This window comes from Heteronotia binoei, chromosome 16 (assembly GCF_032191835.1).
Source record: "Heteronotia binoei isolate CCM8104 ecotype False Entrance Well chromosome 16, APGP_CSIRO_Hbin_v1, whole genome shotgun sequence".
NCBI classification, from domain to species: domain Eukaryota; kingdom Metazoa; phylum Chordata; class Lepidosauria; order Squamata; family Gekkonidae; genus Heteronotia; species Heteronotia binoei.
Window position 1 is genome coordinate 44,140,090 of NC_083238.1, and position 24,750 is coordinate 44,164,839.

Sequence of the window (24,750 nt, forward strand, 5' to 3'; positions counted from 1 at the left end):
CACTTAAGCACTACACCAAACTGGCTCTCTTGACTGTTTTTAGATAGTTACGTCCCCATGTGAAATCCCTGTAACACTAGCATTTCTGCTGCAGTTCTCTGGATGGAGGCAAGTGAGTATTGGTTGCAGCTGGGGATTTATTTTTCCTGCATTATTAAAAAAATTAATTTAAAAACAGTCAGTTTAACTTGGTAATAATGAGGTTTTCACATGCTGTTCAGCAGTGTCTTTGTCTTCGAGAGTGAATACGACAATATTTGTCTGTTTTCAACTCTGTATTGCATATTTGTGGTCAGAGTTATAAATAGTTTTCTGTGGGATGCATAAATGGGAGGGGGGAGGCTGTATATCATAAGGAAATATTTTTTGCAGTAAGCTGAAACCTTGATTTTCTCCTTCCCTGCTCCTTATCTCTCTAATTTTGTAGTTGTTGCCTTGTCATACATCCTGAGCTCTTAGTACGGAAATGAATTAGAAACTAAAAGCTCTTATTACAGATTTTTTTTGTTTAAAGTCCTGCTAGCCTCTCTAGAGACCAAAAAAAGGCAATTTGAAGCAGCCAAGTGTTGTCAATGGGGAGGGGGGAAGGTAATGGTTTAAGTACGGAGGGGGGAAGAATGTGTAGCAGAAGGACTTGTGCATCCTGTTGCTAGGAAACCACATCAGCTTTAAATACAGCGTGCTAATTGGCTGGCTTGTCGGAGCCTGGGTACCAGCCTGAGCCTGCTGCACAGCTGTTTCTGCTGTCTGGTTGCTAGGCAACTGCATCCCTTTCCCCCCCATCTCTCTCCCTCCCTCTTCTTCTGGCACCTAATTGTCTACTTTTGCTGCTGGTGTTGCTGCTGGGTACCAGTCTGGGCCTGTCTCTCTGCTGTTCTCCCGAGGGGTCGGAGATGGGGGTGGGGGGAAAGGATATGTCAGCAATTAATGGAGCAGAAGTACACATTCTACAGAAGGTCTGGCACCTGTGTCCCCCTCATTCTCCCCCCCCCACCCCACCCCCTAGTGCAATCCTTCTGTTCTGAAACACACATCAGGTGCCTCCAGCTACTTTCTCTCCACTAAGCCTGACAAGAACAGGGTTTAAAAGAATCAGGGAAGCTTTCCGCCTCTAAAAAGGGACTTCCAAGAATGGCAGAAGGATAAAATGGACCATTTCTTGGAGCGCATTGTGACACCAACTGTATGCGGTAAATGATTACGTCCCTGCATGGGAGCTTGGGAAAAAGAATTATCTCTGGATGTGTGAAACCTTTTGGTTTTTTGGTTTTTTTAAAAAATAAATCTTTACTCACAGCTTGAGAACACATTCTTTATTGTACTGTACCTTCCGCATTTTTAACTACTGTATGCACAGGTTGTCAGGCGAAAGAGAGAGAGAGAGAACTTCAGGGCCTGATTGTGAACAATGCAGGTAAATTGAGGCAGTGTTGGGCTGCTAAAAGCATTCTTTTTAGAAGAAGAAAATATTGGATTTATATCCTGCCCTATACTCTGAATCTCAAAATCTCAGAGCGGTCACAATCTCCTTTTTACCTTCCCCCACCCCACAACAGACACCCTGTGAGGTGGGTGGGACTGAGAGAGCTCTTACAGCAGCTGCCCTTTCAAGGACAACTCCTATGAGAGCTATGGCTGACCCAAGGCCATTCCAGCAGTTGGGTAAGAGGACTTGAGACAGGGTAAGAGGACTGAGCCCTGACCTGGGTAGCTCAGGCTAGTCCGATCTCACCAGATCTTGGAAGCTAAGCAGGGTCAGCCCTGGCTAGTATTAGGATGGGCAACCTCCAAGGAATACCAGGGTCACTAAGCAAAGGCGGGCAATGGCAGGCCACCTCTGAACATCTCTTGCCTTAAAACCCCCACTAGGGGTCACCATGGGTGCTAACAGACTGGCACTTTGGGCTGACTCAGACACTTCAGAAATCGATCCCAAAATTCCTTCCACACGCAAACATCTGCCGCCCGTCCTTACCCTGTCCCGCTGCGTCCTGAGAACAGCTCAAAAAGCTACCACTTCCAAAGTATTTGGGCAAACTCTATGGGGGTTTTTTAGGCCTCAAAACCACAGAGTATGGCCAAATGCCAGAGCATCCCCCTCCGCAATGACATCACATCCGGTTGGCATCATTGTATTGGGGACATCATGTGGCAACATCCCTGTTTGGGGGTGGGACCTCCCCATAAGCCAGTAGACTAGTGTTTTACCCTGCACTGCCAGGGGAATGGTAACCCTAGTTACATGATATGAGAGAAGATACGGAAGAGGAGAGGCAGCCTTGTGGTTAGAGATTCAGAATAGGATCTAGGAGAGCCCGGTGCAAACACATGTTCTGCCCTGGAAGCTTGCTGGGTGACCTTGGGCCAGTCACACACTCTCGGCCTCACTTACCTCACAGGATTGTTGTGAGGGTAAGACAGAGGAGAACGACGTCAGCTGCTTTGGGTCCCCATTGGGAGAAAGGTGGGGTACGAACAGGGCGCTTTTTTTTTTCTTAGCACGAACACACAGGAACACAGTTCTGGCTGGCTTGACATCAAGGGGTGTGGCTTAATATGCAAATGAGTCCCTGCTGGGCTTTTTTTTACCAAAAAAAGTCATGAGTATGAATGAAGTAGGTAAGTAAACACTGAGAGGGACCAATAATGCTGTTCAGTACTGATGCCTTAGTCCTCTCAGAAGAGCCCTGCCCTCTGCGTTGGCGAAATTGCTTGCTTCTTTTTCAAGGCTACGCAAAGAAACATGCTTAGAAGGAAGAGGAAAGGACATTGTGAAAGCAAAACTTCCTGGGCACCCTGCTTTAACCCTTTCTTCCCCGACAGCGCGTCGCCAGCTGTTCAAATGACTACAGCTCTGAACTGTAGTAACTCCTTCTGTGGTGCTGTGGTCATTCGCTTCCTTTTCCAGCTTTCTTCTCCCAGTCCTTCTTGTTTGATTTTTTTAAAAAACGTTGGGCGACTGCCTTGAATCTCAGCAAGAAAGGCAGGTTATACATAGTTTTGATTAATTACTTTCAGGCAGAAGTTCAGCATGGCGTATGTGGACCCCGTGTCTGCACACATTGGGTAATTTTAGGGTTGCCAATCCCCAGGTGGGGGGAAGGGAGGGATCCCCTGATTTGGAGGCCCTCCCCCAGCTTCAGGATCATACGAAAGCAGGGAGGGAATTGTCTGCTGGGCACTCCGTTATTTCCTATGGAGACCAATTCCCATAGGGTATAATGGAGAATTCATCCACAGGTATCTGGGGCTCCAGGGGGGTTGTTTTTTGAAGTAGAGGCAACACATTTGCAGCATAGCATCCGATGCCTCTCCTTAAAACACTGCCCCAGAAGCAGGTGCCCCTAATCCTTCATTCTTTCCAGTGGAGGGAAGGTATTTAAAAGGTGTGCGGTTCTTTTAAATGTGATGGCCAGAACTCTCTTTGGAGTTCAATAATGCTTGTCATAACTTTGATCCTGGCTCCACCCCCAAAGTCTCCTGACTCCGCCCCCAAAGTCCCCAGATATTTCTTGAGTTGGACCTGGCAACTCTAAGTAATTCTTTTGGTTGAGGTACCATGGATCGGCCTGCTAGAGTCACAGAACCATCTGTTGGGGTTGAACTCTAAAGGCTTAGACTCAAGTAATTCTGATGGTGGAATCAGCTGCCGGAAGAGGTGAGGGCCCTGCGGGACCTGGTTCAGTTCCGCAGGGCCTGTAAGATGACCCTCTTCCGGCTAGCTTACACCTAGCTGGGATGAAAACTTGATGTAACTGGCCAGCCATCTGTTTATATGAAATGAAATGTTACTGGTTTTTAAGGTTTAATTGTTTTTATGAAATTGAAATGTTACTGGTTTTTAAGGTTTTAAATGTTTAAGTATCTAATTGTTTTATATTTAAAATTGTTTAAATTTTATGCTTGATCAATTGTTGGAAGCCGCCCTAAGCCACTTGTGGGAAGGGCGGGATATAAATCCCGAATAAATAAATAAATAGGATTTTGTCTTACTATCTTGAGGCCTTGGAATACCCAGAACTGGGTGGGTGGGTGTACTTAGGGTTGGATCCCGCTAGGTTTTATTTTGTTTAAATTCTCATTCAGTTCCGCTCATTATTAACAGGTCCTTTTGTCAATGCAAGTCCCGTGATCCCCAACTCTGGCCGTTTTCCCACTAGCGTTTGCTCCGGCGTAGCGCCCCATTTACCTCCGGATCTTCTCTTGGATTTCGCACATGTTGCTCCGGCGCTGCGCTTTGCTCCGGCGCTTCAGGGATTTTACGCCGGAGTATGTTTTTCAGCAAGTTGCCGGAGTTTCCGAAAACCTCCGGATCCACTCCGGATCCACTCAGCGGAGTTTCCTGTGCGAAATCCATCCACGCCGGATCGACTGCTTTGGGGGCGTCACCCTCTCCCTTTCCGTCCTCCCACCCCATCCACCCGCTTGGCCAATCATCAGCATTTCGCGGCGCTTCCCCAAAGTGCCGGCACGGCCATTTTTTTTTTTTAAACTTCACAGTTTTGCGTAATAGCGATATTTCGAAATTAACAAATAGAAAAAAAAAAAACCCTCCTGGAATAGCCTCAATTGGCACTTCAATTGGTTTCGTTAGAATTTTTTTTTATTATTGACTTTAGTTGCGTTATTCCGCTGTTGCGTTATCTCGATAATGCGAAAACGACCATTGCTGGGGGGGGGGGGAATGTAGTGCCGGTGCGGGCCACAGCGTCCATGTGTGTGTGTTTTAAGAAGGGAATGCCTCCCTCAGCTGTGCCACCAGGATTTCTGGACCTGCACAAAATCGCCATGTATAAAATGGGAAGTTGGAGTCCTGCATTCTTCTCCCTGGCTACATTCCGCTCGGTTAGAAAGTAGACGCGACCGAGCTCCTCACACGCGCCACAGAAGGGGAAGGAGAGAATGGAGCGGGGGGGGGGGAGCTCTGGCAGCAGGAATCAGTCAGGTCCCCGTTGCAAGCGCCAGCCGGGGAGGGGAAAGAGAGCGGAGGAAATTTGGGGGGGGGGGATCTAGTGCTTCAGAATTTGGGGGGGGGAATCTAGTGCTAGGATTCTCCACTGTGAATGCTTCCGTTAATACATAAAGGGCTGTGGAGGATTCTACAGCTGCAGCCAATCCATAAGCAGCAGCAGCACACGTGATGCGGTTTGTCCAAGAAATGAAGGGGAGGCAGCAGCTCGATGTTACGTTAGTACGTTAGTACGTCATTACGCGACCAGACTTGCGCTTAAAAAAAAAATGATTGACAGGGCATCGGACTCAAGCCGATGCCAGTGGGAAAACGATTTGAGCCGGGGCTTCAGGGAAGGCGACGCCGCAAAGAGTCACTAGTGGGAAAACGAGAAAAATGCTCTGGACATAATTGCGCCGCGGAAAAAGGGGAGCAAACGCTAAGTGCGAAAACGGCCATAGCCTTTTTGGTAGTCAGAGGGGATTTCCGCCAGTAGAAAAGTTGGTTGAGTCCTAGCCCATTGAGAGAAAACATTCTCACAGTGTTCTCCACAGATGTATGCTTCTTTGTTTTCAACTTAATGTGCATCTCTGAATCCCGCAGTTCCTTGCCAAATCCTGGTGGCGTTTGCCCAAAAAAAATGTGCCTTGAAATGGCACTTTCTCTCTCTCCCTCTTTTTTTTTTTTGTTTTCGTGTCAAAAAAAGAGAAAGGGGACAATAAAAAATATGATCCAGTATCCTGCAGTCGTAGTCAGAAAGAGCTGCTTTTTCTTTCTCGCGGAAATCAATTATAGGCGCATTTAGGAACGACAGGACCTGAAAAGAAACTGAAATAGATTTTTCGATTAGTTTCACTGTGACCGGTTCAAGAATCGCACTCAATGTTTCAAGCTGAGGTTTGACCTCCAAGGCTTGTGTTGGTTTAAGAGCTGTGTCTGTCATTTCACCGTATTTAGGAGCTTTGAGGTTTTCCATCTAGGAATCCTATCTGTGCGTAATGCATTTGGGACTGAGTGAAAATCAGTGTGTGTCATATCAAGGCATTAGATAGAGACTATAACCCAGTACAGTCTTCCAGCACCTTACACTTTTTCTATATACATTTCCATTCACATCTATCTGTAGGGTTAAAGACAGGCTACAATTCTTTTAGTAAAAGGGCACATGCCTCTTGGAACCCTTCCACTTTCAGTAAATTGGTTTCGAGACAAAAGGCATTGGCTAGATAAAGTCAGTACGTTTTTCATAACAGAAACAGCACAAAAATCAAAGATTGCACACCCTCGCAGGTATGGGTATGCCAAAACCAGATGTACATTAACATGCCAAAATAGGCTATTCTAGAGTCCATTTGTTACATTTTAGGAGTCTGTTTAATAATGAGAAGATTCCCTGCATCTTTCAATTGCTATACTATTGCTATTTTCAACATATGTATAAAAATATTACAGTGCAGAATACTCAAACAAATTAATTAAATGACATTACAGTCCATGAATGGTGAAAAACCTTTTCAGTCCAAAAACAGGTGTTCTACAAATATAGTCCCATAAAGAGTGCTGCTTACCTCTTTTCTTCCAGTAGCCAATGGAACTTGATAAACAGTTTCATTTGTCTTTTAGAATTGAGAAAGGAGGGAGCTCTTGAGGAAGACACGAAACTGCTTGTATTCGAATAGCAAGTCAGGGATCCTTCTCTCCTATTTGGAAACTTGTCTCTTGTTCAAGAGAAGTCCCGTTGGCTAAGTGGAAGAAAGGAGGAGAAAAAGCAATCTCTGTGGGACTGCATTTGGGGACCTGTTTTTGGACTGAAAAGGTTTTTTACCATTCATGGACTGTAACTTCATTTAATTAATTTGTTTGATTATTCTACACTGTAATATATTTATACATATGTTTATTGAAACTTGCATGGTCTTTTCGTTGTGTTTGTCTAGCTTGGAGACCGTGGTGCCTTGCGTTTTGTTATACTATTGTTGAAGCATAATACAGCGTTCCTGGTGGCTTTAAGTTGCTCTTTCTGCATTTTGTCAGATCCGGTCTTCTTTTTGTCTTTTTAAAAGTTTGTTACTTAAATTTTACTGATTTTTTTAAAATAGAAATGTTTAGCACAAAAAAACAGGGCGCAGGTGGATGCATGATCACCCACCTGGAGTTTAAAGAAAAAGTACATTGACGGGTTCTTGGGGCAAGAGATGGTATCAGAGTCATGTGCAATGTTCCCCCTAAGCTGCAGAGTCTTGTGAACAGAAATTCCACTTTGTGAGCTAATGGATTAAAGTTGTGAACTCCTGGCATTAAAGTTGTGAGCTGCTGTATGAATTAGTGTGCTCTGGCATCATCCTTCCTGAGCTAAGACAAAAATGTGTGAGCTGGAGGCTAAAAATCTGTGAGCTAGCTCACACTAACTCAGCTTAGTGTCACACATGGGGTGCGTTCACACTACACTAAATAATGCATTTTGCAACTGGATTTTTACTGTGTAAGAATAGCAAAAATCCAGGTTACAATTCTTTTAGTAAAAGGGCACGTGCCTCTTGGAACCCTTCCGCTTTCGGTAAATTGGTTTGGAGACAAAAGGCATTGACTAGATAAAGATGATACGTTTCACATAACAGAAACAGCATAAAAATCAAAGACTGCACACACTCGCAGCTATGGGTATGCCAAAACCAGGTGCACGTTAACATGCCCAAATAGGCTATTCTAGAGTCCACTAGTGTAGTTATTCTAGAACCCAATAGTGTAGTGTGAACACACCCATGGAGTTGCCAACCACCAGGTGGAGACTGGAGATCTCCTGGAATTAAAACTGATTGCCAGACAATTGGCTCCAGTCAGGGGTCGAGGGGGATTCAGGTTGCTGCCTCCAAATCCCGCTGTAACAACTGCACCATGCCGGCTCCCCCACTTGATGGGAATCTCACTTTGACTGTGTGGTATGTACAAGGTCTCCTTTGTTAGGAGAAGTTAAACTGAGGATTTCTTCTAATGATCACTTGCACCCAGGACAAGACAGCCATGGGTTGTTTTCCTTTAACTCAGGGGTGTTGAATTCATTTGTTATGAGGGCCGGATCTGACATCAATGAGACTTTGTTGGACTGGGCCATGTTGGGCTGGGCCATGTCAGGCCAGGAAATGTGTGTACCTATTTAAGATTAGGTAGCTGAGATATAAACTTTATGAAGGACATAGACAAACACAATTACATATTTTTTTTCTTCGAAAAAACCTTAAAACATGCTTAAAACGTTAGCACTGGTTGGTCTTAAAGGTGCTTTCTTTGTATTTCTTCCATGGGATCCAGGGAACTGGACAAGGGAAGCTGTGGCTGCAGCCTTCCTTCCCCAAAGGACAGGGGAGGGAGGAGCCTCAGCCAATAGAAGGGAGAGAGGCTTGGCTCAGTAGCTCCACTGTGCGATTGAGAGAGCCTGGGAAAAAAAGCTCTACCTCCCCCCATTCCTCCTCAGGGAGGAGCCTCAGCCAATGGAGAAAATAGAGGTTGTGCTCTGTCGCTCCTGTGTGATTGAGCAAGCCTGGCAAAGTAAGCTGTTTCGCAGAAGGAAACAAAAGACAGGGAGAAGGAAGCAAATGACAGCCAGTTGCTCAGGGTCCTGATAGGAGCTCTCTGGGGGCCTCATCCAGCCCCCAGGCCGCATGTTTGACAGCCCTGCTTTAACTGTTAATCAGAGAAAAGAAAGTAATAATTAAATAATAATAAAGGGGGGTTGTTTCCAGGTTATGACATCGTCTTTAACGTTTGATTTTCGCAAATTTGCTGTTGAAGGCACTCGGCAAGAGTCTAATCTCAGGCGAGGTCAGGGGTCAAGGATTCCTTTAGACCCTGTTTTTAAAGGTCACATTTTGCTTTTGTCTTTATGTTTGGCCTCCACCCTGCCCTACTGCAAGCATGCAGCGCCTGGGAACACAAAGAGACACTGTCTGACATTTGGCAGGGAGCAGCTCATTGTGCAAAAGGAAGGAAAATCTAAAAGGAAAGTCAGCCTCCGTGCTTGGTAGAGCCAGTCCTGCAGTCCCCCCGGAGCTCAACTATCACAGATGTTAGGGGTGTATCAGAGGCGAAGAAAAAATGCGCCTCTAGAAGCTTTTAATGGGTGCCAGTGTTTGGCCTCTCACACCACACTTTATATTCTGAAAACTGTCGATCTCGGGGTGTATTTTTTCCTGTTAATATAGCTGAAGGCCACCCAATTAGTGCCTGAGAGAGATTTTGTTCATTAGTCTCTACATCATGAACATTCAATTAGGCCTCATGGGAGTTTCTCACTTCCGTTAAAAATATATATATCAGTGCTGCTGATTTTGAAGTATTGAAGATCTTGATAGAAAATAGATTCGTTTCCCCATCGAAAAACAGGGAAGCTGGATAATGTGGTGTCTAGGCAAAATGGTGTCTGATGAGCATTGCCTAGTCAAGAACCTGTGTGTTGTATTGAGTGTGGGTTTAGGCCTGCTCTGGGGTGGAATTCTTGCAGGAGCTCCTTTGCATATTAGGCCACACCCCCTGATGTAGCCAATCCTCCAAGTAGGGTTGCCAAGTCCAATTCAAGAAATATCTGGGGACTTTGGGGGTGGAGCCAGGAGACATCAGGGCGGAGCCAGAAACAAGGGTGTGACAAGCATAATTGAACTCCAAGGGAGTTCTGGCCATCACATTTAAAGGAACCGCACACCTTTTTAAATGTCTTCCTTCCATAGGAAATAATGAAGGATAGGGGCACCTTCTTTTGAAGCTCATAGAATGGGACCCCCTGGTCCAAATCGTTTTGAAACTTGGGAGATACCTTGGGGAGAGTCACTAGATACTATACTGAAAATTTGGTGCCTCTACCTCAAAAAACTTTAAATGCGTTCTCCAAGCCGCTGGCTGGCTTGGAGGAGTGATTTAAAGAGAGAAATGCCTTCTCCAAGCCAGCTGATGGGGCAGTGGGGGCTTCAAGAGCTGCACGATATGTGTGAAAGAGCCACATATGGCTCCCAAGCCACAGTTTGGACACCCCTATACTAGAGTGACACCACTATATATTTATTGCATTTTAAATGCAAGCCACCCACAAGTCCTCTGTGGAGAGAGGTGCAGGGTATTAATAAAATAAATACGACACCATTATCTTTGCATCAGTCACGGAGATCCCCTAAATTAGACAGTAGACTGAGGATTTGATTTGTGTCAGGGCGCTAGAACAAATGGAGAGATGCGGGGGGACATGAGTAACATTTCCTCTGCACGTCGTTCTCGTCCATTCCGACTTCAGAGCCTTGGGTTAGGAGGACACTATGTAAATTAAGTCATGCATTGAGTGAGGAGAAGGTAGCAGGTGGTGACAGAGATGAGATGGAGCGTTGATTAAAATTGCCTATGTGTGACAAGGAGTAGGAGGGAGGTGTTTAAAACGAGTGTCACACTGGTTGGGAAATTTCTGACCTCTGCCCAGTCCAGTGACTTTTCTCAGCTTGCTTCTCCCTGAGTGCTCTAAACCAGGGGTGGCCAAGGATAGCTCTCCAGATGTTTTTTTGCCTACAACTCCCATCAGCCCCAGCCATTGGCCATGCTGGCTGGGGCTGGTGGGAGTTGTAGGCAAAAAACATCTGGAGAACTACCGTTGGCCACCCCTGCTCTAAACTGCCGCATCCTAAAGCTTTCTGTATCTTCTCCCTAAATATACAACAGCCCCTGACATGTCTCAATAATTCTTCAATTCCTTGTTTGTAATGCAGTGGAAACCCATTATGCATCATGGATGGGTCTTATGGCGGCCCAAACTTTGAATGAGAATTGTAACTAAAAGAAGAAGACCATCAATTTATACCCCGCCCTTCTCTCTGAATCAGAGTCTCAGAGCGGTTTAAAATTTCCTTTATCTTCTTCCCCCACAACAGACACCCTGTGAGGTGGGTGTGGCTGAGAGAGCTCTCCCAGAAGCTGCCCTTTCAAGGACAACTCTTGTGAGAACTATGGCTGACTCAAGGCGATTCCAGCAGGTGCAGGTGGAAGAGTGGGGAATCAGACGCGGTTCTCCCAGATAAGAGTCTGCACACTTAATCGCTACACTATAGTTGTATATTTAATAGTAAAATTATATCTTATTATATATCAGTGCTCGGCCAGTCCTCCTGGAGCTTATAGGGAGGATTAGCTACATCAGGGGTGTGTGCCTTAATATGCAAAGGAGTTCCTGCTACAAAAAAAAGCCCTTGGTCAGATCCAAGAGGGAGAAGAAAGAGAACCCCTGCGGTTGTCACTTACAACTGTCAGCTTTACCACATCATTAAAGACCTACAGCACATCCTGGAAAATGATCCTTCCCTCACAAGGCTCTTTTTTTAGAAGAACTGTTCTTGATTCAAGACAGCGTCCCAACCTGAAAAAGCTGCTCAATAGCATAAAATACTAATGGAAGAACAGACTCCTAAAATAATTCATGGGACAACTTTCATCCCCTTATCTATCCACTAAAATTCAGGTGCTTCTCTTGCCATTAGGGCTGCCATTTGCCCACTTTATACAGGAAAACCCCTACTGAAGCACTCCTGTTCTCTTCTGGGGCACAGCTCTCATGCTGAAATCAAGTACAATCAGGGGTGGAATTCTATCAGGAGCTCCTTTGCGTATTAGGCCACACACCCCTGACGTAGCCAATCCTCCAAGAGTTTACAAAAAAAGAGCCTTGTAAGTTCTTGGAGGATTGGCTACATCAGGGAGGTGTGGACTAATATGCAGAGTTGCTCCTGATAGAATTTCACCCCTGAGTACAGTAGTCTCTGAATTCAACAACAAATCAAAACTATGGAGGCCCGGCAGAAGCCAGACACCCAGGACAGAGAGAGAGAGAGAGGTAACACAAAGATGTTTTTTCTCTGTTCCTTAATGGGAACTGGTGTTGCAGGGAAGGACAGAAATAGCTTCAGAATGATACCATAAACTCCTCAAAGATGCCCTTCAGCGATGACCCACGGGCAATAGCCTGTTCACATTACAGTGAATGCATGCACATAAATGTGCATACCTATTTGAAAGAAAGACCCAGGGCTTTTTCTGTAGCAGGAACTCCTTTGCATATTGGGCCACACCCCTCTGATGTAGCCAATCCTCCTGGAGCTTACTGGGTTCTTAGTACAGGGCCTACTGTAAGCTCCAGGAGGATTGACTACATTAGGGATGTGTGGCCTAATGTGCAAAGGAGTTCCTCTACAAAAAAAAAGCCCTGGAAAGACCCAACATGCATTCACTTTGCAGTTGAAAGCAGGCACCAGTACCTGGATAAATGTGGGGCTTGGATCATGTGTTCAGCCATACATGTATTTATTGTAATGTGGGAATGATTCAATGCATACATTTTTAAAAACTGAGAGTACATTGTACATGGGCTGTACTTGCGGTCACTGCAGTTTGTGAACAGGGCTCTCGCCTTGATGCGATAAGCACACACATGGTTACTAGTTGGTCTTGAATCTGAAGTACAGGCCTTTGCAGTAATCATTTGAAACAAAAGTAAGGGAAGGGCAGAGAAATTGGATTGCTTTATATAATTATAGATCTGCGGAGTGGGAGAGCCAGTTTGGAGTAGTGGTTAAGTGCGTGGACTCTTATCTGGGAAAACCGGGTTTGATTCCCCACTCCTCCACTTGCATCTGCTGGCATGGCCTTGGGTCAGCCATAGCTCTGGCAGAGGTTGTCCTTGAAAGGGCAGCTGCTGTGAGAGCCCTCTCAGCCCCACCAACCTCACAGGGTTCTGTTGTGGGGAGAGAAGATATAGGAGATTGTAAGCCACTTTGAGTCTCTGATTCAGAGAGAAGGATGGGATATAAATCTGCAGTCTTCTTCTTCTTCCATGTCCGAGAGTCAGGCGCAGGGTCTTTTTCGTAACAGGAACTCCTTTGCATATTAGGCCACACCCCTCTGATGTAGCCAATCCTCTCAAGAGCTTACAGGACTGTTAGTACAGGGCCTGCTGGAAGCTCCAGTAGGATTGGCTGCATCAGGGGTGTTTGACCTAATATGCAAAGGAGTTCCTGCTAAAAAGAAAAAAAAGCCCTGGACAGTTGAGAAGATGAAGTTGGGAGGGAGGGATGGATGGATGGTAGATAGATAGATAGAATAGTGTTTAATTTCTCTGAGATTTATCTACACATCATTTAAAGAAAAAAGGCAGAATTGTAAAGAATACATAAGATCACATCTGCTATAACACAGAAAAGTTCTGCTCCACATTAATCTCCATATTAATCTCCATTGTAGATCCATCAGTGATCATGGAACCAGTGTTCCCTCTAAGCTGAGTTAGTAGGGGCTAGCTCACAGTTTTTAGCCTTCGGCTCACACATTTTTGTCTTAGCTCTGGAAAAATGGCCCAAGAGCAAACTAATTATTTATGCAGCAGCTCACAACTTCAATGCCAGTAGCTCACAAAGTAGAATTTTTGCTTACAAGACTCCACAGCTTGTAGGAACTATGATAAATTCAGGCAGGTCGATATCATCTGGGCCCAAAGAGTGCAAAAAAAAAAGGAGGGTTCTGTATGGTAGTCATTTGCTAAGCCTTATTGATTGTGAGTTGGGCTCTGCTCCCCTGAAGATAAACTGGAAATCTGGCAGGAGCAGAAGAAGAGAACAAGCAGAGATACCCCCCATCGTTCAGCAACTGGAGCCTTTTATCCTCGGCTCAGAGGGGTTTCGACATGAAGGGAAGGAGGAGAAAAACCACAGCTAAGCTAAAAATCAGAGCAACGCAGAGCCGGAAACCCTAGACGAAACTGCAGCAGGAACGGTGAAGCCAAGCAACGATCGATCGATCTGTCAGCCCTCCAGTAAAGTGATCGCAGCGGACGGGACTCAAAGGATAACGAGAGAAGAAAATTGGGGAGGTGGTGGGAGTAGAAAGTGTTGGATGTAAAAAAAAAAAAATGAAAGTGAGTGAAGATCTTGCTTGGACTCTTGCTCTGGAGGCGGCTTGACTGGGAATCATATGAAACCCTGCAAAACTAGGCTTAAAAAAACAAAAGCTTTAATGACCAGGGCTTTTTTTGTAGCAGGAACTTCTTTGCATATTAGGCCACACACCACTGCTGTGGCTGATCCTCCTGGAGCTTACAGTAGGCCCTGTACTAAGAGCCCCTGTAAGCTCCAAGAGGATTGGCTACATCAGAGGTGTGTGGCCTAATATGCAAAGAAGTTCCTGCTACAAAAAAAAGGCCCTGATAATGACTGTTCAGGTACTTTGCGGAGGATATGCTTTCACACATCTTAATCACTTCGTCTAATTTCACACACATTGGATCATGCACTTTTTGATGTGCTTTAACAATCCTTTGCAGCTGGATTTTCCTGCGCGAACCAGGAAAATCTACTTGCAAAGGATTGCTAAGGTGCGTCATACAACATGTGTGAAAGTTAGGGCTGCCAATCCCCAGGTGGGGGCAGGGGATCCTCCGGTTTGGAGGCCCTCCCCCCCCCTTCAGCATCATCAGAAAGCTGGGGGGGGGGGAAATGTCTGCTGGGAACTCTATTATTCCATATGGAGTATTATTCCCATAGGAAATAATGGAGAATTGATCTGTGGGTATCTGGGGCTCTGGGGGGGGCTGTTTTTTGAGGTAGACGCACCACATTTTCAGTATAGCATCCAGTGCCTTTCCCCAAAATACCCCTCAAGTTTCAAAAAGATTTGACCAGGGGGTCCAATTCTATGAGCCCCAAAAGAAGGTGCCGCTATCCTTCATTATTTCCTATGGAAGCAAGGCATTTTAAAAGGTGTGCTGTCCCTTTAAATGCGATGGCCAGAACTCCCTTGGAGTTCAATTATGCTTGTCACTGCCTTGCTCCTGGCTCCACCCCCAAAGTCCCCAAATATTCCTTGAATTGGACTTGACAACCCTAAAGTAGCTGAGGTCTCACAATGGCGGCTGACCCCTGGAATTATCTGGCTGGAGAAAGCACTGGACAGCACTATTTGTGCTCTTTTCTAGACACACCCCTGTCCTCAAAATCTGATGCTCATTTGCTTGTCTTTTCATAACCTCCCTTAATTGACAACATCAGTGATTCTGAAAGAGCAGGGGGAGAAACGGGGTGGGGGATTAAATCCAGGAGCCGGGAAGTTCACAACATAGGCTTTAAAAGCAATTCCAGTACGTGGCACGAAGGAGAAGAAGTGTGTAACAAAGCAGGCCACGTAAGACTCTCCTTGAACCTTACAGAACCAGTTTGGTGCAGTGGTTAAGTGTGCAGGCTCTTGTCTGGGAGAACCAGGTTTGATTCCCCACTCCTCCACTTTCACCTGCTGGAATGGCCTTGGGTCAGCCATAGCTCTCGCAGAGCTGTTCTTGAAAGGGAAACTTCTGGGACAGCTCTCTCAGCCCCACCTACCTCACAGGCATTGTTCCCTCTAAGTTAGTTAGTGTGAGCTAGCTCACATTTTTTTTAGCCTCTGGCTCACATATTTTTGTCTTGGCTCAGGAAAAATGGCCCCAGAGCAAACTAATTTATGCAGTAGCTCACAACTTTAATGCTAGTAGCTCACAAGTAGATTTTTTGCTCACAAGGCTGCACAGCTTAGGGAGCATTGCTCACAGGGTGTTTGTTGTGGGGGAGACTGTGAGCCACTCTAGGATTCAGAGTGAAGGGTGGGGTATAAATCCAATATCGTCATCATCATTTTGCATCATTTCCAGTGCATGCCTTTTCCCCCACTTCAAGCTTTTAGTTCATACTTTTTTTTTCACTCAATGCACTTATACGCCACCTTTCCTCAAGGAGGCAATCAGATCAGGGTTTAAAATATACAAGAAATCATAATTTTAAAAATCAACAGAATAGAACTCCATTGAACAGATTGGTCATAAGATGCTGGAGAAAGAAAACGCTACTTCCCATTCATTTAAGCTAATTTCAGGGTGAGGACGTTTCCATTTGCTCTGGGAGCCTTGTAAGGACAGCATCAGTCTCATTTTCGAGGGGAGGGAATGTTGGGGGCGGCAGCTGAAAAAACTTGCCCGCGGGTCCTGGCTTGTTTGAACTCAGAAAAGTTCAGTTCCCTTGAGAAGGTATCACCCTCTGACTTCACAATTCCAGGCAGATTGATATCTTTAGGTTTGCCATTTCTGGCTTGGGACATTCCTTTAGATTAGGGGGAGGGGGGGGTTGCCTCTAGTGGGCTCAGTCTGAGAAGGGGAGAGAGCTCAGAGAAGAAGACTGCAGATTTATACCCCACCCTTCTCTCTGAATCAGAGTCTCAGAGTGGCTTCCAATCTCCTTTATCTCCTTCCCCCACAACAGACACCTTGTGAGGTGGGTGGGGCTGAGAGAGCTCTCTCAGAAGCTGCCCTTTCAAGGACAACTCCTGTGAGAGCTATGGCTAACTTAAGGCCAGAGGGGATATGATCCCCTAGAGGAGGGGGCTCCCCAACTTTTTTGAGACTGTATGCACCTTTGGAATTTTGATCAAGAGTGGTGAGCAGCACCGCCACAAAATGGCTGTCAGAAATGACTGACACAGGAAGTGGAGCCAGTCACAAAATGGCTGCCACAGCTCACCTTCAGTGACATAGTGAAGATCCTTGTATTGTGGTGTCAGCTGTCTCACCACAAGCAACATTTTAAAACATCCGTGCAGCCAATCCAATCTGCAGTGCCTCACCAGAAGTCTTGCTGGTCAAAAGCCACACTTGGTCCTTCCTACTTCCTAAAATAGGGTTGCCAGACCCCTGCCCCCACTTTTGTGGGGTGCTTCCCTGCTGCCAGCCAGCTGGCCAACGAGGGAAATCCCGCCCCCAACTGGCCCGAAAATGATATCATCACATCGCTGACATCGCGCTATGATGCTCTAGTTTTGGGGCAAAACTCTATCACAAACCATAAAGTTTTACCCAAAAACTAGAATGTCACCACCAACATCAGTGATGTTATGATGTCACTACCAAGGATTCCCCCAGTGGCTGCCCAGTAGGACCTGGCAACCCTATTCTCAAAACACTTGGAGGTAGGGTTGCCAAGTCCAATTCAAGAAATATCTGGAGACTTTGGGGGTGGAGCTAGGAGGCATTGGGGGCGGAGCCAGGAACAAGGATGTTGCAAGCATAATTGAATTCCAAGGGAGTTCTGGCCATCACATTTAAAGGGACAGCACACCTTTTTAAATGTCTTCCTTCCATAGGAAATAATGAAGGATAGGGGCACCTTCTTTTGGGGCTCATAGAATTGGACCCCCTGGTCCAATTGTTTTGAAATTTGGGGGGGGGGTACTTTGGGGAGAGGCAGTAGACACTATACTGAAAATTTGGTGCCTCTACCTCAAAAAAAAGCTCCCCCAGGGAGAGGGGGGAAGAGCCATAACCCTGGCCCCATATTTCCATCCACTTTGGGTACTGATCAATGTTCCCTCTAAGCTGCCGAGTCTTGTGAGCAAAAAAAACTACTTTGTGAGCTACTGGCATTAAAATTGTGAGCTACTGCATAAATTATTGTGCTCTAGGGTCATCCTTCCTGAGCTAAGACAAAAAATGTGTGAGCTGGAGGCTAAAAATCTGTGGGCTAGCTCACACTACCGCAGCTTAGATGGCACACTGGTACTGATGCCAGCCTCCACCTTTCGTCTCCACACACGAAGCCTAGACGAGCCCGAAGAGGCCGCCGAGAAAATGATCCCTTCCTTCCACTCCAGCCTTAAGATAAACAAACTGCACCTTCGAGAAGGAAAGGGAAGAGTCCCCACAAGAGACCCGGAGAGGAGGCAGCGGAGGAGAGGGAGAAGGGAAGGGCCAGGGCTGGTCGTACCTGCGGCGAAATGGAGGGGGCTGGATTTCCTGCCGGCCGTGTCTCTGCCGTTCACATTCTCCGGCCGCATCAGGCGCTTCACGCGCTCCACATCGCCGGCCCTCCTTCTTTCGCTCCCCCCTTCCTTCCTTCTTCACAGCCCCCCCCCCCCCACTTTCCTCACAACCCGGGATGGGGCATGGGGGTTGAAAAAGAGGCGTCTGCGGGGAGGGCGAGAAGATGAAACAGGAAGGGGAGAGGAGAAGCTGCTGGGATCGGGGCTGGGTGGGAAGGGCCGCCATCCCCCCCCCCCGCTTTCCAGATTTTTGGCGAGCGGGGGGAGGAGGCTCCAAATCTGGGGTCCCCCGCCCAGGTGGGGGATTTGGGAAGCCTACTTGGAGGGCAAGAGAAAAGGTTATCAGTGGGTACCATGGCAGCCATATTGGAAACACCTGCCATAATGTGTACCCTCCAAAGCTGCCATTTCTCCCAGGGCAACTGATCTGGGTAGCCTGGAGAGCAGTTGTCATTCCAGGAGATCTCCAGGCCCCACCTGGAGGTTGGCAATTCTAGACAGAAGAAAGGGAACACTTTCCCAGTTAACAATAATGTTCATCAATCAACATAGTAGATGGATTGCAGTACTAGTCAAGGGACAAGCTTAGACATGACAGTTTAATGAAACTTGATAGAAATAACAGTGTAGGATTGATGAAAACCACCGCTGAAGTGCACATTATGTGGGAGAGGTACAGTTTGCTCTCATGGAGTGCGTGCTTGTGTTTTATCAAACTGCAGATACGTTTGCTGGAGAGGAAGCTGTTAGGTTTGTTCAGAAGAGTTTGTTTAATCCTTTCTCCCCAGGCTGCTTTGACTAATCAGAGGGACAAAAGCACTAGAACTAAACACTGAGGACCGTCGTGTAGTGGTTAAGAACAGCGGTTTGATTTCCCACTCCTCCACATGAAGCCAACAGAATGAACTTGGGCCAATTCTCTCAGAACTCTCTCAGCCCTCCCCCTTTCCACTTCACAAAGTGCCTTTTGTGGGGAGAGGAAGGGGAGGCGATTGTAAGCCACTGTGAGACACGTGGCCTCCTGGGTGACCTTGAGCCAGTCCCAGTTCTCTCAGAACTCTCTCAGCCCCACCTGCCTCAGAAGGTGCCTGTTGTGGGGAGAGGAAGGGAAAGCGATTGTAAGCCACTTTGAGGCCCATGAGGCCTGCTGGGCGACTTTGGGCCAGTCCCCATCCTCTCAGGACTTTTTCAGCCCCACCTGCCACACAAACTGCCTGTTGTGGGGGGAGGAAGGGAAGGCAATTAAAATTTTAAAAACCCACTCTAGATAAATGATACCTTAATACCATTTGGGCTTGACTGAACACGTAATTATATACTTCTTACATCCCTACAGTGATCACAGTTAGACATGTAAGGGAACATTGGATGCCCTCCGCTTTATATGTGCAGTAAACCAACGTGTGTTTGTGTGTGTGTGAAATCAGTGCACAAATCTGAAATGGAAACTCTCTAGTGCAAGATATTCCTGCTTGAATTATTCTGGCACAGAATTTTGATTTGGGGTGTGAGGGTTGGCACACTCATATGCTTTAAAGCAGAGGAGTCGAACTCATTGTTATGAGGGCCGGATCTTGACCTTTTCAGGCCCAGCTATGTGTGCCATAAAATGTAATGCCACGTAGGGGAGATATAAACTTTTTAAAGGACACAGACAAACACACACACTCAGCCTAATCCACCTCACTGGTTTGTTGAGCCTCAGCCAACAGAAGGAAAAGAGGCTTGGCTTAGTAGCTCTGCTGTGCAATTGAGAGAGCCTGGTAAAGCTAGCTCTCCTTACCCCATTTCCTCCCCAAGGGAGGAGCTTTGTTCTGTAGCTCCTGTGTGATTGAGCAAGCCTGGCGAAGCAAGTTGTGTGCAGAAGGAAGCAGATGACTGTCAGTTGCTCAGGGGCCTGATAAGAACCTTCTGGGGGCCTGATTCATCCCCCGGGCCGCATGTTTGACACCCCGGGTTTAAAGCATATCTTTAAACAAGTAGCATTGGAACAAAGCTTCTCTATAAGAAAACTAAATTTTCATGCTTCATAAAATGGGATATGTGTTTTCATTTAAAATTATGTGCCAAAAGAACACCGGGTCTGTAGGCTGGTGTTAACCTTCAAGGCCCTAAACAGTATGGGACCAGCATACCTTTGGAACCGCCTCTCCTGGAATAACCCCCCCTCCTCCAAAGAGCGTTACGCTCAGCTGAGAAAAATCTACTGGTGATCTCTGGCCCCAAAATGTCCCGACTGTCCTCAACCGGAGCCAGGGCTTTTTTGGCCCTGGTTCTGACCTGGTGGAATTCTCTGCCAAATAACATCCATGCCCTTTGGGACTTAACACAGTTCCACAAGGCTTGTAAGGCAGAGATGTTCTGCCAGGCTTATGTTTGAGAATAGCAACACTTTTTAATCAGCTTGGCTCCTTTCCTTTCCCACTAGGATGAGGATTAAATTTGACCTATTCAGGGCTTTTTTTTTTGTAGTAGGAACTCCTTTGCATATTGGGCCACACACCCGTGCTGTAGCCAATCCTCCAAGAGCTTACAGGGCTCTTAATACAGAGACTAGGGTGCGGCCTAATATGCAAAGGAGTTTCTGCTACAAAAAATGCTCTAGATCTTTTCCAGGTGCCATCTGCAATGAATTTTGAGCTTTTTTTTGTTTTTTTTACTGTCCATTATATTTAAATTTGGTCTGAATGTATTTTATAAAATGTTGTACACTACCTTGAGCCCCAGTACTTACTTTCTAGAAATAGAAATAATAAAGAAATCCATTTAAGAGAATGTGGATACATTTGCATAATAGCGCATTGATGTTGGGAGAGAGTGCAGAAGACCTTAATTTGTTCAGCTGTTTGTTAAAGACAGGAGTTTTATTTGAATATTATCCACATACAACTTAGGGGTTCCTGGCCAAGCCCAGCAAACCAGCCAGAGGATTAAGGACAGAGATACGGGGGAGTGCACAATGTCAGCTGCATCCCTTGGAACAACCTGGAAGTGATGCAAGGCCACTCTAAGAATTGTGGGAAACTCTATAGTAAAGCCATAGAGTTTCTGTCAATTCCTAGAGCTGCCATCTCTCACCTCTGGGCTTCCCCCAGGAGTGATGTAACAACAACACAGCCAAAATTGCTGTTTTGAAAAACTTTCCCCTACCTCCACTTGGAGTAGTGGCAGGCAATGAATGGATCCTGGGAGTGGGATACTTCCTGCTGTAACCAGGGAAATGGCAACCCTAATATTGTGATTCTCTGCATTCCTAAAGATGAGGAAGGGGGAAATGAGAACTGAGAATCTTGTGATGCATTTGCAAACAGGAACATGGAATATGTTCATTTCTGGGGTCACTTTGCTTTGAGATTGCCTGCCTTAGAGTTTTGCAGTGGGAGAGCAGTTTGTCTTGGACTTTCCCCTTGATGAGTGGCATCAGTTCTAGGCCGAGGTTTATGTGGGGAGGATGACAGTTCAAACCTTTTCTAAGTTCAGGGTGCCTGAATGCTCTGGCATGGTTGTGGTGTCATGTAATGCGGTGCCATGTAATTACTTATGTAATGATGGCAGGAATGGGGAGTGGGCACTTGATCCCAGTTCTTTGTTTGGCACTGTTGACTCCGTTACTCTCTCCTACAGGTGAGAAGCCTTACAAGTGTTCGTGGGAAGGGTGCGAGTGGCGTTTTGCACGGAGCGATGAACTCACGCGGCACTACAGGAAACACACAGGGGCAAAGCCCTTCAAGTGCAACCATTGTGACAGGTAAGGAGGGCTGGTTTTCATCTCCGCCCTCAGAAAGAGACAGGCTATTCCGTAAAGTGGGATAATTCATCTGAATGGTCAGTTGCCAATTTTACCTGCATAGCTGGCACAACATAGACATGAGCCAATGTAGTTATTTTCTAAAGATATGGGAAACCACGGCAATCTAAGGATGCAGTTTTATGCGCCCCTATCTGGGAGTAAACTAGACTTACCACTCTGTCAGCTATGCCCAAGCAGTCCCAGCCCATGTCACTGCTCAATGTGATAGTGGGAGCAAAACTTGATGTGTTCTCCACTTGATGTATTGACATAGTTTTTGGGTGACGACCCGGAAGTGCCTTCATCGTACTAGGAAACTCTCTAGGAATTCACCCAATCTCTGTTGTACTTACCATTGAGATTAAGTGAATTCCTAGAACATCACCTGACATGATATCACTTTCAACTGAAAGTGGTGCTGCTGTGTTGAGAGATGTTTCCCCTCCTCATACCCCATTCCCAAACCTCCTGGTGATTGCCTGCTAACCCTAAAATAAGCCCCAAAGATTGAAATGAAACTTCTTAGTAAAACAGCATAGGGCTTGTATTACTTTATGGCTGCCAAGTTGCCTCCGAAGCATACTGGGGCAAGGAAGCAATGGATACTCTCCTCTTTCTAATATAAAAACCAGCTGTTATCAAAATCCATCTCTTCCATGTAAGGTTGCCAAGTCCAATTCAAGAAATATCTGGGGACTTTGGGGGTGGAGCCAGGAGACATTGGGGGTGGAGCCAGGAGCAAGGTTGCGATAAGCATAATTGAACTTCAAAGGGAGTTCTGGCCATCACATTTCAAGGGACTGCACACCTTTTAAATGCCTTCCCTCCATTTGGAAATAATGAAGGATGGGGCACCTTCTTTGGGGGCTCATAGAATTGGACCCCCTGGTCCAATCCTTTTGAAACGTGGAGGGTATTTTGGAGAGAGGCACTGGATTATATGTTACAAATATGGTGTCTTTACCTCACAAGACAGCCCCCCAGAGCCCCAGATACCTTGGAATACCAGCTCCAGATACCTGTGGATCAATTCTCCATTATACCCTATGGGAATCAGTCTCCATAGGGAATAATGGAATGCCCAGCAAACATTTCCCCCCCCCCCATTTTCTGATGACCCTGAAGCAGGGGGAGGACCTCGAAACCGGGGGATACCCTGCCCTCACCTGGGGATTGGCAACCCTACTTCCATGTAAGCAGAGGTCATCTTTGTAGAAAAATAGGTGGCAGAGCTCATTAGCATATGCTGCCCCCCCCAGCCAAAAGCAATCTGATACAAGAAAGGCAAGCCCTGGGCAAGCGAAGCCTGCTTGGGCTGACTAGAGATCCAGCCAGCCCAAGCAGGCCTTGCTCACCTGGGCCTCTCCTGGGCTGCCTCTCCCCCCAGTCAAAAGGCCAGCAAGCCACCCGCCACCCAAAATCACATAAGAAGTGGAGAAAGGGTGCTGTGGGCTTCTCCAGGGGTTAATGAGGGCTGCTGGGGGTGTTGCAAAGCCCCTGGTGGCTGGCTGGTTGCCTGCTCTCCTAATCCAGGGATTGTTATGCAGCTGCACCTACTATTCAATGGACAAGGTAGGTAGGTGGGGAGGAGGAGGAGGAACTCTCAAAAAGGTTTGGGAGCTGCTGTCCTGTGAGCTCCTACTGAATCCGAAGCCTGCATGTGAGAGGCTCGATTATCTTTGAACTCTGGTTGTTAGGTTTAGTAATATAAGCGAGGACTACTTGACTCTGCGTGCTTTTGAATATCCGGCAATAGCCCATCAAGAAGACAAACAAAATAAAATCTCAGATAAGTAGGAAGCACAAGACTTCCCAGTAATCAAACCTGATAGCAGGGTCATTTTCCAAGCAGTCCATCCCCTAATTGGAGATACTGGCCGCGTCGAGCCTAAAGCCGAGATCCGACTGGAGCAGTAATCGAGTCAGATGCTTCCATCTGACCGTGCCATCTTTTCAACTCCAACTGATACGTGGGACTTGGAGGGCAGCTTTTAGGAAATTATCCATCTTTTTTTTTTTTTTTGAAGTAGCCTGAAGACCCTTCACTTTAATAAGAAAATGCCTCTAATACAATCAAGGATCTATTTAGCCCCAGAGCGCATTAGACCGTCAAGGCTCACGCAAGAAGAGGATGTGATGGACGTAAACAGAGGCCTGTTCTTTAATGGGAAGGAAATCAGATCATTTTTCACATCCTGCCTTTCGGAGGCCTTCATTCGTCCCTCCTCTGCTAACTTCATTCTCCCTCCCCTCTATCTCCCAGTATAGTCTCTCTTTTTTCAATCTATGGACCGCGAGACGATGCTAACGAGGAATAGCAAGAAACAGAGGGAGAATCTCTCGGTCTTCCGATTTTCTTCCATGTTCTCTGCATCTCCACATACTGAAAGAACATATGAAGCTGCCTTCTACTGAATCAGACCCTCGGTCCATCAAAGTCAGTATGGTCTACTCAGACTGGCAACAGCTCTCCAGGGTCTCAAACTGAGGGTTTTCACGCCTATTTGCCTGGACCCTTTTTAGTTGGGAGATGCCGGGGATTGAACCTGGGACCTTCTGCTTACCAAGCAGATGCTCTACCACTGAACCACCGTCCCTCCCCAAAATAAGATTTTACTCTGTTGGGGCGGGAAGGACTTGAACTGTTGCACCACTAATGTTGGTGAAGTTATACTGGTTTCAAGTGGTCAGGCATGAATGCTGTTTCCTTTTTCTGTTTTGTCCTCTAAGGAGAAAGCACACAAGTCACTGACTCAGGGCTTCAGCAACTAGATTTCTCCTCTGTGCTGAGTTCAGTGCTACAATTCATCCCCACCCCTGCCCTGGTAACTTATTGTCATATTATTTCCACTTGTTGAATTTACTGGTTTCCAGGGCTTTTTTTGTAGCAGGAACTTTGCATATTAGGCCACACACCCCTTGATGTAGCCAATCCTCCTGGAGCTTACAGTAGGCCCTGTACTAAGAGCCCTGTAAGCTCTTGGAGGATTGGCTACATCAGGGCTGTGTGGCCTAATATGCAGAGGAGTTCCTGCTATCAAAAAAAGCCCTGCTGGTTTCTATATTTTATAATGCCTGAGATCCACAGAACCTCATGGCCAGTTTGGCATTCTCAAGGCGACCTCGGGTGGGCTAGTGCTTCTTGAACGGCAATATGGCA

At 46.4% G+C, this 24,750-nt stretch overlaps 1 protein-coding gene across 1 annotated transcript in view; it reads left to right on the top strand.

The window, feature by feature from the left end:
• Positions 1-24,750, top strand: part of KLF7 (KLF transcription factor 7) — a 126,040-nt gene that overhangs the window by 92,280 nt on the left and 9,010 nt on the right. The window contains exon 3 of the mRNA XM_060257314.1: positions 21,425-21,548. Coding sequence (XP_060113297.1) covers positions 21,425-21,548 — 124 coding nt within the window. The remainder of the gene's footprint in view (positions 1-21,424; positions 21,549-24,750) is intronic.